A 15054-nucleotide genomic window follows, 5' to 3' on the forward strand; every position below is an offset into this window, starting at 1 on the left:
TTTAAAAATTCTTTTAAAAATTAAAATTAAAAAAATTTTTTTTTAAATTGTTTAATTAAAAATATATATAATTAAAAATAAAATAAAAATATAATTTTAAAAACAGAAACGAAAAACTAATAAAGACAAGAAATTTAAAAAGTAAAAACATTTGTTGTGTGTTTGTGATGATGGTATCATTATCTGGAAAGCTCGTTCGCCAAGATGATGTAACAACGACTCTCTTTATTGTAACGATTCGAACCTTTATTGTTGAATCGAATTTAAGATGTTATTTAAAACGGGCGGTAGGCGAAGCTTGTAGACTTGTAGTGCAATAATAGTATAACTTGTGCATTCGTTAAGATGCGTGCACCGGTAACTCGCACTTGGTACGACGTCGAGTGGCTTCTCACAGTAAGAAAGAAAATATATTGCGCGCAGTAACGAGAGGCAAATTTCGCTAGAAACTCAGGCAATTCGCGCACACTAATGCCCCTGCGGTACGTGTGTACCGAGAACATGGGTGACAAAATGCAGCGGTAATACGTGACAGAACGTCTGTGTGGTTCGCACTTCGGTTTCGAGATAAGAAGCATTACAATGAATAGAACCCATATTGATCGGGATCAGGAAGAGAACTGATTTCTCGCACGCGGAATGTGTGCGCGATCGTCACCTTTTTGAGCGCAAGGAGGGGTCGCGTGCCATCTGAGAAAAACAGCGTGATTAGAAGGAGATACATGCATGTTTTGAACGGCGACAGCTCGATATCTATGAGCGTCTGTTTACTTATCATCGCCCAGAATAATTCTGGAATAGTTTAAAACAAAGATTAAAGATAAAAAATTAAACTCTTTAAAATATAAAATGTTTTTGCATAAGACATAGAAATTCATACACATATACACATCTTGCTTCTAAAATTATTGTAAAATCTGCAGAATCGCACGAATCCTTAATGTCAGGAATAGTCAAGATAAGTAACAAGAACAGAGACGGTTATGAAAAAGGGCCGAATACACCCTTTAATAGCACAGAGTCATTTTTACATAAGGAAAAATCGCGACAGAATTGAGCTTTTATATATCGTTGTGTATCTCGAGAGAGAGAGTTATCATATAATGGCAGATATCTCGATCATCGACAAGAATTGATAATCAAGATGGCGTCTCTACACAGCGTGAGGTGACCAGGAAAATGATCATTTTATTCCAACCCTTTCAAATCGCGCGTTAAGCATCTTCCTTGAAATTTGTTTCTTTTTCCTTGAAATTTGTCTGCAACCTCAGATATCTCTCGCGAGACGCAAGACAGTGCCTTGGTTAGGATATCGGCAATCATATGTGTTGTGGGTACATACCGCAATTCCAATTCGCCAGATGTGATCTTTTCGCGAACAAAATGGCATCGGATATCTATATGCTTCATCCAAGCACAGATAAACAGGATGCAATGCTATATACAATGCTCCAAGGTTGACAACAGAGAGAATAATTTCTCCGATTTCGTGATTAGGCTTCGCAAGTAGGCAGCTTCCTTGGCGGCTTCTGAGAGACTAACGTATTCTGCTTCGGTGGACGATGAAGCTATCGTTCATTGCTTCTGGGATCTCCAAGAGATCGCGGCTCCTCCTAAAAGATAAGCATAACTAGTGTATGAATGACGATCAGAAGGGCCTGCCCAATCAGCATCGGAGAAGCTATGAGGGTCGCTTGTACACCATACTCTCTGAGTATACACAAGCGCCAGATCAAATGTTCCAGATAAATATCTCAAGATTCGCTTGATTGCAAACCAATGCTCGGCTTGAGGATAATTCGTGTGTTGAGTCAGACATAGTATTTGCGATATCCGGGCGTAATAGTAAATACATTAAAGCACCGATTAATTCACGATATGATCATTCTCCTGAGTTTAAAATCTGATCTAATGATTTTGTTGTTGAACGATGTGATGGTATCTCCGATGCATAGCTATTCTATTGCAATTTTTCATTCCGTATCTTTCTAATAATGCCAGAATGTACCCCGATAACTCAATCACATCGTCTTGCTTGTGTTGTGGGTACATACCGCAATTCCAATTCGCCAGATGTGTTCTTCTCGCGAACAAAATGGCATCGGATATCTATATGCTTTATCCAAGCATGATAAACAGGATGCAAATGCTATATATAATGCCCCAAAGTTGACAACAGAGAGAATAATTTCTCCGATTTCGTGATTAGGCTTCGCAAGTAGGCAATTCCAAGCAATATCTTGCAGAATCTGGGTCTTTAATTTCAAAATCTTGTAATAATCGACTCTTGATATCTTGGATCTAAGTTTCTTGTGCCGCCACGATCAACATAGACGGCCATGATTTCAGAATTTCGCCAACCGTAATAAAGACATGGCTCGTTCATGGTTGAGTTCCAAACTTTTCAATTTTTGACTCAATTTAGCATACCACTGCCTCCCGGCTTGACGCAATCCATACAAAGCTCGCTTAAATCGACAAGAATCCTCGCTCGATCATCTTTAGCATGGCCAAAGCATGATTATAAACCTCCAAAATATCTGATGTTTTGGCGATGATTCTCCTCAGCATTTCCTCGAGCATCTCAGGCATCTCCATAATGATTTTTTTCTTCGAGTTGGCCATTAAGGTAAGCAATAACAACATTGAATTTTAAAAATTTTTAAGCTCCAAACTTTTAAGCTCGGCAGCGAGGGCCATCCGTACTGTCTCCAACCTAGGGGGTGAATGTTTCGTGATAATCAACTCCGAAATGTTGACTGTATCCCTTGGCAACTAATCTAACATTGTATCGTTCAATACGGCCATCTGAATATATATACTATGGTATATTTGTTCGTTAACACAAGTGCAGTCAATAACATTCTGTTCTTCAAGTCTTTTGATGATATCCTATGTACTGTTTTTTAACAGGCTCATCAACCTTGTTTTCTGCAGCCCTCTTCACAATTCTTGCTTTCAAGAACTTCGTGAACAGATATTTCAGCCAAGACATCATGTGAATCGGCTACTTCTTCCTCTATCAGGTTTTCCTCAGCTTCCTTGTTCGATAACACTTCTGAACAACTTTCTAGGTCTTCCTCTGCCCCGGTGTGAAGAAATTTACCAGATGCTTGATACTTCACATTATGTTACAGGTTCATGGTATGGAGTATCAGGAGTTACAACTGATTGAACAGGTACTGTAAAACTAATTTGAATCAAGGTGTCCGCGCAGAGAACTTTCGATAGATTTTTCATTTAAGCCAATCGTACTTTCCATCATCAAATCATCTAATATTGATGAATTTTTAACTATGTCATTCATCTCCTCTAAGAAACGAACTTTTCGAGCAACAATGATTTTATGCTTCGATAGGATCCATATCCGAAGCCTTTCGTTTCTCTGGGATATCCAACAAAGATACTTTCCAAAGATCAGACCGACAACTTATCCTTTGTCGGATTTTGTTTAAAACAAATATCTTCGAACCGAAGCTTTTCAGGTTGTCACTCAATGATTCGCCTGTCCATTTTTCGAAATTTCTCTACCTAAGGCGCTTGCTGGACATCGGTTGTGTGTGTAACACGCAGTAGCAATGGCGTCGGTCTAGAAGCCTGACTGAAGCATTAGCCATATCCTGCAAGGTTTGAACCTCTCAGTCACCCCGTTCTGCTATGGAATGTGAGGGATTATCAATCTGCGCTCAATACTTTTTACTAGGTATTGGTCGAACTCAGTGTTGCAGTTCTCCCTACCGTTGTCCGACTGTAAATACTTTATCTGTCTTCCAGTCATTCGTTCCACCATAGTCTGATATGATTTGAATTACATCACTCTTCTCTCGTAGGAAGTATACTTCTCCCTATAAAATCATGAATAAAAGTTACGAAATATCATTCACCCGTTTGTTGCCTATGTGCGATATGGACCGACAACATCCGAATGCACAATCTTTAATGGCAATCTGTGCATGGACTTCGATCATATGGAAAGAGTCATTTTAGACACACGGTGCAACGCGATAACGTGATAACTTATCAATGTCCTTTAGACTTATATCCGAAACATGGTCCCAAATTGAACGTGCGAGCATTTAAATGACCCAACCGGTAATGCCACTTCAACAGTTCGAAACACTCCTTTGCGGTCGCGGCTTTGGCGCATTTTATATTAGGTGTTTGCTTCCGCCGTTTTTTTTTCCGAAATTCGAGGCTTTATTGTAAAAAACTGATTATACATTTATGATTCAACGTATTGTCCATCGCTGGTCACTACTTTCTCCCATCTTTCGGGTAGCGTACGAATCCCGCGTCGAAAAAACTGATCATCTTTTGAGGCTATCCACGAATCGATCCAATTTTTTACTTCTTCATAAGACCGGAAGTGCTGGTCAGGCCGTGTGCCATTGATCGAAACAAGTGATAGTCAGAGGGAGCAACGTCTGGAGAATATGGCGGGTGGGGTAGGACTTCCCATTTCAACGTTTCCAAGTATATCTTTATCACTTTCGCAACATGGGGTCGAGCATTGTCATGCTGCAAAATCTCTTTATCGTGTCTCTCGTTGTATTGCGGCTGGTTATCTTTCAATGCTCGGCTCAAACGCATCAATTGCGTTCGATACCGATCGCCTGTGTTTCAGTCGATTTTAACAGTTCATAATACACTACGCCGAGCTGGTCCCATCAAATACAGAGCATGACCTTGGATGTCAAAATCACCGTTCTTGAAGCGTTGAAACCACTCACGTTCTTTCACTAATAGCGGTCTCACCATAAGTATTTGAGAGCATTCGATGAGCCCCAGCCGCAGATTTCTTCATATTGAAACAAAAAATTAAAACCTCCCGCAAATGACGAGAATTTGGCTCGTAAACATTTTCAATCGAGAATAACTTTATCATGCAGACACAAATCGACTAATGTTTCTATGGGGTTATGTTGACAGATGCCCAAGTTTATTGTATGATCTATTTATTTCGACCACTATTTACCGCTAAAGCCATCTATAGGAAAACGGCGGAAGCAAAGTTGTAATATCTTCATGGATATAATATAAATCACCTCTACGGTCCGCTACAAATCTCATATCACCGTCACAATTTACTATTCGCGCTTCTCGGCCACTAAAAATTACATCGTGTCCTATATCCATTATTTTAGCTACCGAAACTAAGTTCGTACGTAAGTTGGGTATATACAACGTATTTCGGAACTGTACCTGTTTGTCGTTTCTCTTGCTCAGCCACGGTGATAAGTAGAACCTCTCTTTCGCCCTTTATTTCTGCAAATGTATGACTGGCTAGATTCAATTTATTTTATTTTTGCCTGATTGGTATATCCTTTGAAAACTTTTTGCGTCACTACAAAGATGAGCATCCACTATCAAGAATCCAGAATCGAGTTATTGTACCGCATTTATCGTCGAATCTTCTCGAGTCGAAGACTGTTGAGTTTTCTCAGAGGCTTTATCTTCTTTCTTATTCGGACAATCTGTCCTACAATATCACAATCATAATACTTTATCATCGAGTTACTATTTTCGGTTCCCTTTTCATTTATCTTTTCTCTTTTAGGATGTCAAAATTTTCTTGATTTGCCACTCTTCGCAGCCAAAGCAATAATAAACTCTCCTCTTTCTTGCTTCTATTTCTTTTAAAATCTTAATCTTCATTTCTTCAGCCGTGGGAAGCCTATCTCGAGATTCAATAGCGCATTTAAAATTCTCGAACGAAGAAGGGAGGCTGTATAATAGCATTATAGTCAATAGATCACCATTTATCTATACATTCATACCCTCTAATTTGTCAACAGCATCAAAGAACTTATGATATGCTTCTTCATGTCTCCGCTGTCTTACATCCGTATGAGCTGTTTTAACAACCTTTTACCTTCCTTATCCCTTTGAAGCATAGATTGACTCGAGTTTTAGCTATATAGCACGTGACGTTTCGCATCCACGGATCTGTGATAATTCTAAAGGGTGAATTGAAAGAATTAAGTCCGATCTGGCCTTCCTATCTCCAATTATCCAGACCTCTATTAAGGCGTTTCCATCCGCCCCAGCCGCGGGTTCCAACTTAACTTTCTGTCCACTGATGTATTCCCACAAATCATTTTTCATGAGCAAAACCTACTTGCAATTTCCAGGTATAATTGTCTTTAGACAATTACCTTACAGTCCATATGACGATGAAGCCTTTGTAAAAAAGCAAGCAGGTTCGAGCGAAATAAATTAACACAATTTATTCGAGCACGTGGATAATTTAACCTCAACACAGATTCTAGGTCCATAACTTATAGAATCTGCGGAGTCGCATCCTTATTCATTAATGTCAGTAATAGTCAAGGTAAATAGCAAGAATAGAGAGGGTTGTGGGCTGAATACCTTTTAATAGCACAGAATCGTTTTTACAAAAGGAATTTTTCCTTTTATAAAAGGAAAAATCGCGACAAAGTTGAGCTTTTATATATCGTTGTGTCTCGAGAGAGAGAGAGTTACCGTATAATATGGAGGGTATCTCGATCATTGACAAGAATTCATAATCGTGATGGCATCTCGACACAGCGCGAGGTAACCGGGAAAATGATCATTTTATTCCAACAAGTATGAAATAAAACAGCAAAAATTAAATATTAAATAAGAACATTTTAAAGGCAGAAAAAAATTATTTAAGTTGAAAACTTAAAAAAAGATTCAAATAATATTAATTATAAAGAATTAATATAGTGAACCATTAATAAATGTTATGGACACGTATGTAATAGAGAAAAAGAAGTTACAGAGAACATGCGCATGTAACAAAAGATAAAGATACAAAAAAATACTTTTTTATTTATGGTATATATCTAAAATTATAAAAAAGCAGTCGAGAGACGCCATATCAAACGTATTGTTTCTTAAACATATTTTTGTTATAAAATTTTCTATATTTAATATATTTGTAGTTTAACACTTGGTTATATTAAACATTTGATAATATAATAAATTGACGAGTTCTATCGAAAAGTACCAAATGAAAAAGCGATTGGACTAACGGTTTTCAAGATATGCGGCATATAATAAATCAAACAATTTTTTAAGAGTTCCAGTAATTCTGATTAGAGTTCTGGGCAGTTCTCGACGAGCCCTAATCATAGCATGACGTAGACGATTTATATACTATTCTATACCTTGCTTAGAAATGACTTTCCATGTGAAGCGACTCTCACCTCCCTCCCTCCTGCTTTAGGAGCGCACAACTTTCATGCAAAGCAACTCTCACCCCATCTCCCCCCTGCTTGAGGGCTCACGACTTTCACCCGAAGCGACTCTCACTCTACTTCCCCTCCTGCTTGAGGGCGCACAACTTTAACGCGAAGCGATTTTCATCTCACCTTTCTCTCTGCTAAATGAGCGCACGACTTCCATAATTATACTATTGCACATTGATTTCGATTTTGCGCAGCAATTGTGGAAGTCGTGCGTCCCTAAAGCAGACAGAAAGATGAGGTGACAGTCGCTTTGCGTGGACAAAATATATTTCGTAAAATATATTTTAAAGCAGAAAATTTTTGTTCTATATAGTAAAAAGAGACGTCATTTTTCAAACTTTTTTTCTTAATAACTTTTTTTAACGAATAATGAACGACGACGATCAAAACTTGTTGAAGATTACTCAAGGTCATGACCTTGACAATATATATCAATATCATTGGGGGGGGGGGGAGGTTTCCTGATCTGGAGATTTTCTGGAGATAAATTATTAAATTGCTTATTACTACAGTAGTTCAGTTGCATTTCTAAGTCCGAAAAATCATTTTGGTGCACAGTTCAAATGATTACACAAGTATAAATTCAGAAATTATTTAAACATCGAAGATCTCGCTTCAATAATTATAGGCTTTGACTCTTGTTGTTATTATTTACCACCTACCGTTTTAGTACATTGAAAAATAGATTTTTTGATTTCACTTCCATTGACCTCTTCTTTAACCCTTTAAAGCATACATTTTTCTTTACGTAAAATTCAGTTGAAATTTGTTACTCGAGAGTTTTCGAGGTCATTAATTATGAATTTGACATCAAATTTTAGAAATTCAAAATAGAGGATCCAAGATGGTGGACCGAAAAGCAAAAAGTTGTAGCTCGCGAGCACGATTTCACTATATGATATTTAAAATAAAATTATACAACATATTTTTAGTATAGTTGATTCTTATATTTAACATCGTCTTAAGTTTCATTTTAAGATATTATCTACCAGAGAACCTTATTAGTATCTTAGGTCGATCTTATTAAGACGATCTTGAAATAAGAATCGAAATAAGGATCGAGACAAAACTGAATACTCGGAGGTTTTCAGAGTCACTGATTATGAATCTAGCCTCAGATTTTCAAAATTCAAAATGGCGGATCCAAGATGACGGACAGAAAATTAAAAAATTAATTTTGGACTGTAAAATGGGGTCAAGTAATTTTAATTTTAATTTAGATTTCAAATTCGCAATAAGCGACGCAAAAAGCCTACTTGATCCCATTTTACAGCCCCAGAATTAATTTTTTAATTTTTTGCCCATTTTTTGGCCATTTTGAATTTCAAAAATATGAGGTCAGATTCATAATCAGCCCCAAAAATCCTCGAGTTTCATTGGAGCAATTTTTCGCTTTTTTGTCCGCCATTTTTGATCTGTCATTTTGAATTTTTTAATTTGACTTCTGATTTGTAATCAGCGACACAAAAAATCTTTCAAAACTTCATTTTTGACTAATTAGTTATTGTTGATTAGTCACAATTACATTTATTGTTAAAAAAGGATGAATTTTTCCAGTTTTTTTTATTTATTATAAATATATTTCGTTAACAATAGGAATATTTCCACGGTTTTTTTATAACAATTGATGTTTTAAACACTGATAATGTCCTTTTCATTGTGTAATAATATGTTAGAAACTGTATCAAAAACATAAAAAACTGAGATTAAAAAGGTCACATATGTGAGACACTATGTCGCAATGGGTTAAAATGATCTTTCTCTAAAATTTTTTATCTTCACCGTTCTTCCAATTGTTTTACATACATACATGATGACAAAAGATCACGTAAATTATAAAAGTAATTATAAAAGTAATAGGGAGTTTTTATAACAATAACATGAATTTAAATAACCGAACGCTAAAGTCATGTTAATCTTTTCTTAATTATTTAGATATAATAGAAGTTATTTAGATATAATAGAAGAAGAAGATAATTTGACCTTATCGTTTATCTGAATAAACAGTATTGCAAAAATTCTTTATTATTGCAATAAGAAAAACGTAAATTTTTATTTTCTTTTTATTTTTTAATTTGTTTGTTTTAGACGTTTCATACGCCAAGTTTCGGTGACGAAGACTTTGACATACCAACTATTCATCCTCAATCGCATCAGCAACAGCAGCAGCAGCAGCAACACCATCAACAACATGATTCCATGCAAGCATATGGTCAGTCACAGGTATGCTTCGATTCAACAATCTTCGAATAAATATTCTGTTACATTACGTTACATTTTCATATTACATTATGTTTTAATAAAAAAACATTTATTAAAGACTCTCAAAATTGAAAAAACATTTAAAAGCATATGGCAAATGAGAGTACAACACGATAATTGATACGCAAAAATAGGAACATAAAAGGATTCAATGGCTATTCTTTAAAAAAGAGTAATTAGAAAGTATATCACAAACAGTAGGTTTGTTTGCATCGCATGCTCCAATATGCTTTCACTTCCTCCAACTCCAAACGTGCTCGTGAGTAGGAGCTATAGTAGAAACATGTTGAAGCATGTTGAAGTATGAGACGCGAACAATCTTATTATGTCTGCATATATCAAAACAATTCTACAGTTACTAATTCAATTCTCATACATGTAAACAATAACTTCCATCCGATCATGATAACAACTGATTTACAAAAATGAAATATAAATAGATTTTCATTAATAAGTGCGATCGAGATATAGCGTATTTAATGTCATTTTTCATCAGACGAAGAAATAAAAGAGTATTGTTTAAATACCTTAACCTACGGACAATCGTACACCCCTTTTTTAGCGATACGAAGAATTAGACAATTAGCAAGCGAAACAGAGAATCGATATTCGCAAACATCGCGAAGTTATACTTATATATAGTTATTATATATGTTTTGACAAGAGTAGATAGTATCGATGAGGCAATATTATTAATCGACGAATTGACAAGATTGTTGAAATTGGGGCAATTTGAATTGCACAAATGCGATCGTATGGGCCGAAGTGATTCGATGAAAAAGATTTTAACAATACAATTGTTGATGTTCAAACTATAACAAACGAGCGAAATATTAAAAACGTGCCTTCAGTGGCAGCCGAGCGGCGATAAATTGCAATTTGAATCATGGGCTACACCTAATGTGGAGAAACGTGATATCATCCATTTCCAAATTATTTGATTCGTTAAGATTGACGAGTCTATTGGTTATCAAGGCCATAATGATCATGCAACGCACTTGACAATTAAATCTCGGATGATAGGTTACTATCGGATTTACGGCGGGCGTGGTCAGAATATGTTTCGGATGTGACCGGAATCAATACAATACGAGAATTAAGACGAGTCATCGGAAAGCAAGATTCGGAGTACATTACTTACATGCATTTTGCGATGCCTTAGAGTGAGCGCACGGAGTATATGTTTATGTACAAGCGATTGAGGTGAGTTGTACAACGTGGGCCATCTAGTGTTTGGAATTTCAACTCGGTTATTTTGAGTTTGAAAGGCGTAATAACATTTATGACGTATCAGAAATTTAGTTTTTTGTTTGACATTTACGAAATGGGTCGCTATACGCTTGAACAAAATTGGGAAATATTGAAAACTTACTTCCAAAGTGATGAGTCTTCAACCCAAACTGTAAGAAATTTATGTGGAAAATTTGGTAGAAAAGAAATGCCTTCAACGCAGTTTGTGGATCAATTTGTGAAGCGAATTCGGCAAACTGGATCCTTATTGGACAAAGCAACTCGTTCACGTGCTCATCCAGTAAGGTCAACCGAAAACATTGCTGCTGTTGCTCAGAGTGTGCTTGAACAATCATCAACATCAACTCGCCATCGTTCTCAAAACTTGAATATTTCACGCACTTCTTTGAGAAGAATTTTGAATAAAGACCTCCGTAAATACTACCTTTCCAATAAAGCCATAAACTTTGAAAACTATTCATGCGTTTTTTTTTTTAGAGCCAAATTAAATTCCAAATTTTAAATAGCCCACCGTGTATTGAGATTGTTGTGTGCTAGTCGCGCGTGGTCCCAGTTATCATGTTAAGTGCTGAGCATATTTTGTTTCACCGTTTACACCATGCAATATCTAGGCAACTGGAGAAACTTATGCGATTATATTTATATTCTCTATTTATTACTTTAAATTCTTCAAGATCTGACGACCTAAACAAAATATTTATTCTCGGTACGCAAGATCGCGGCGGCATAATCTAACAAAGAATTGAATGCCAGTAAGAGCTGGTGCAGTAATGGGAGAGGGCAAGAATTATTAACACATACTCATTGAGCAGACGCTGAGCAACTCACACGTATAAACTTCATAATATAATACTGTAAAGCCTCTAATCTAAACTTTTCTACTTTTCTACTGAATGCTACTGAATTTTATAAATAACATCTGGATTTTTAAATAAAAAATCATAAAGAGAATTCTTCACACATTAATTGAAAAAAGTTATATTATTTTAATTTATTTTCTTACACTTATTATATTTAAAGTAGAAACAAGTCAATACTGTAATCTTAATTTAGGATAAAATTTGGAACGCGTTGTAAAACGGGACAAAGTGTTAAAATTTGAGACTATTCCTCCTACTTTGGGACGATCAGTCACTAAGATGTACGGAAGCCTCAAAGATACCCGTATCGCTCCGTCTGTTCCATCATTGGATCGAGCTGCTACGTCCCTTCACGCATGCGCACAAAATTTTCTAAGACGAATTCTTGTCATCTCTTACTATTGGGCTTTTGGCATAAACAAAAAGTCTAGTGCCGATTCGTAGGGACTGGCGTAGCATTTAATGTGTTAAGAGAGTGACATTTTTGTGATTGGAGTTATGCGAAGCGATAATCGATTTAATTCAAGTTGTCTTGGAATCATTAATTATCAAAGTTTATGCATGGAGTCGTTAATTGTTCTCGCATGAATAAGAGGAGAACCAAGTCGACAGAAAGCCTTCGTTTTCAATAGAATTAGTTTAGAAAATTTAATCTATTTTATCAAGCAGTTATTAGAGAGGGAAAATTTCATGGATTTGATTTCGCATGGCGAGATTCGATGACTTAAGTACGAATTAATTGTGATTGGATTCACCATGGCTTTCAGCATATGCGAGGGAGTTACAACTGACTCGTACAGAGTCATGAGCCATCTGAACAAACCTGAAATTATACGATCCAAGGAAAGACTTGAAAGACGCATTTTCTTAATTCACCTCCGATTCTATAATCAAAACAATTTTGGACAAGTTTTCTCTCTTTGGCTAGGATTGAACGAATGTTGGCGTGATGTTGATGATTATAAATCGAAGAGTAAGTCTCCGGATCGCGAGTTCGGTATCTTATTGGTTAAAGAATTGCAACAATCGCAATTGCTAATTAAGTACATCTAGAGATAACTTTTGAAAGAATTGCTTGACGAGTTAACTAGCAAAGGTCACGTAAACAAGAGCAGTCCTCTTATAAATCTAAGTTCATAGATGGAGACTCGTAGACGGAGAAGAAATTCTCGGGATGGGCGGATAGACTACAAGGATCAACTTTGAATTACAATAAAAAACATTCTTGTCTTGTCTACGAGATGCCGATTTACAAGTTAGTGTTCAAGCGACAATATTGTCGTATGCTTCATGAAGATTCGCAGGCGTTGCTATTATCAAATATCGCGAAAGATTTTGGTCAAATAGGCGCAATGTTGCTCGGAAGAAAATGAGGAGATGCGTAACGTGTTTCAAGATTAATCCGAGGACATCGACTCAAATAATAGGATCGTTATCGCTAAAAAGAATAACTCAGCGTTTACTATTAGTCCGGGAGGCAGTTAACATTTTTTTTACATCATTTGATTAAAGCTCAAATTTTGCAGTTGACTGGAACTATGAAAATGTGAAATAAATCTTGTTTGCTGACCTATCGCGGATAGGGGTTGAGCGTGGGCGTCCAGTCAAAGTCGTTAAAAAACCAATGCACTAACGTCATTAAAGCTGAAATTTGGTACATTGATACATTGATTACATTGATAGTTCATGAACAATAACAAAAAAGTTGTTGCCAGTCCTGTAATGATTCTAACGCACATCATACTTTCTAAGAAAGTATAGAGAAGGTACAAAAACCCTAACAATCTATAGAGATAATGGCTACAACATAAATAAAATATGGAAATCAATTTTCCTCACCTCTCCCCCTCCCCTCACCCACAATTCTCTTCTTTCTCCCAACCACTCCAACAAGTAGCATAATATATATGTGTATTTAAATCCGCTGTTTGCTCATAGGTGGCATTAGTGAGCGTACAAAGCTGGACACACAACACACTTTTTTTTATATGTTTAACATCTGTCAACATTAACTAGTGCACATCATCAGCAATTTCATACAACAACATACATTTTTTCTTTCATAATCATGTCTAGTTTTTTGCTAAAAAAAAAAGCATATGCGGGAAGCTTTGCTTTTCTGTTTCAATTTGAAGAAATCGGCTGCCGAATCGCATGCTTGTGGAGGCCTATGGCGACAATACTTTATCGGAAACAACAAAGCAAAGATTGATTTCGCCGGTTCAATGACGACAATTTTGACCTGAGTGACAAGAAGCGTGAAAAAATCGGCCCAGGAAGATTGAGGACTGTCAATTGCAGGCTCTTTTGGACGAGGACGATACCCAATCGCAAAAAATGCTTGCCGAGCAATTGGGTGTTTCTCAAGCAGCCATTTCTATGCGGCTACATGCCATGGGGAAGGTTCAAAAGATCGGAAAATGGGTGCCGCATGAATTGAACGATAGGCAGATGGAGCGCTAAAACACATGCTAAATTCTGCTTGCCAGACAAAAAAGAAAGTCGTTCCTGCATCGGATTGTGACAGGCGATGAAAAGTGGATCTATTTTCAGAATCCTAAACGCAAGAAATCTTGGAAAAATTGTTGATTCTGCTCAACCATCAACATCTTCCTCAAGACCAAATCGCTTCGGACGGAAGACGATGCTGTGCGTTTGGTGGAATCAGGAGGATGTCATCTACTATGAGCTGTTAAAACCTGGTGAAACTGTTAATGCTCATCGCTACCACTGATCAAATTGCACCGTGCTCTGCGTGAAAAAAGGCCGCATTATTTATCTATAAAAGACAAGCTGATTTTCCTCTATGACAACGCACCATTGCACACGTCAACAATGGTCCAAAACTACTTGGAGACATTCAACTGGAAAGTGCTATCCCATCCCGCTTACTCACCAGACCTGGCACCTTCTGACTATCATCTGTTTTCGTCGATGGATCACGCGCTCACTGAGCGGCACTTCGATTCTTACGAAGATGTCCGAAAATGGCTTGATGAGTAGTTTGCCTCGAAAGATGAGGAATTTTTTTTGCGTGGTATACACAAATTGTCCGAAAGATGGGAAAAATGTATAGTTAGAGCAAGTTTGAATAAATTTGTTTTTGCTTCCTAGGGGAAAAAAACCTAGGGGTGTTTTTCTAACTAAAAAACAGCGGATTTAAGCCTTTAAGGTGTATATACCTGTAAAAGGAGCCCATAGAAACAGCTCAGTATCAGGTTGCTCCTCATCCTGATGAAGTAGACTGCAAGGTTCATGAAACAGCTGACAAACGTAAAGGCAATAAAATAACACTGTACTCCGCTTCATCGCAAAATTTGAATTAAATGACATATTCTATCTAAATTATTTGAAATAAAAAAATAGTATTAAGGTAGATTTTGTAGAATATTTGATTTGATGATTTTGGTAGAATAGCAATATCATAATAATAATATCTTTCATAA

The 15054-nt window shown here is 36.6% G+C and overlaps 1 protein-coding gene across 2 annotated transcripts in view; it reads left to right on the forward strand.

The window, feature by feature from the left end:
• Window positions 1–15054, forward strand: part of LOC108690199 (TOX high mobility group box family member 4-like) — a 265219-nt gene that overhangs the window by 110691 nt on the left and 139474 nt on the right. For both annotated transcript variants that reach the window (XR_001931869.1, XM_018197379.1), the window contains exon 3: window positions 9324–9458. Coding sequence is in view for 1 of the 2 variants with exons in the window: in XM_018197379.1 (XP_018052868.1) it covers window positions 9324–9458 (135 nt within the window). In the remaining variant the exon portion in view is untranslated. The remainder of the gene's footprint in view (window positions 1–9323; window positions 9459–15054) is intronic.

This window comes from Atta colombica, unplaced genomic scaffold, assembly GCF_001594045.1.
Source record: "Atta colombica isolate Treedump-2 unplaced genomic scaffold, Acol1.0 scaffold3, whole genome shotgun sequence".
Taxonomy (NCBI): Eukaryota; Metazoa; Arthropoda; class Insecta; order Hymenoptera; family Formicidae; genus Atta; species Atta colombica.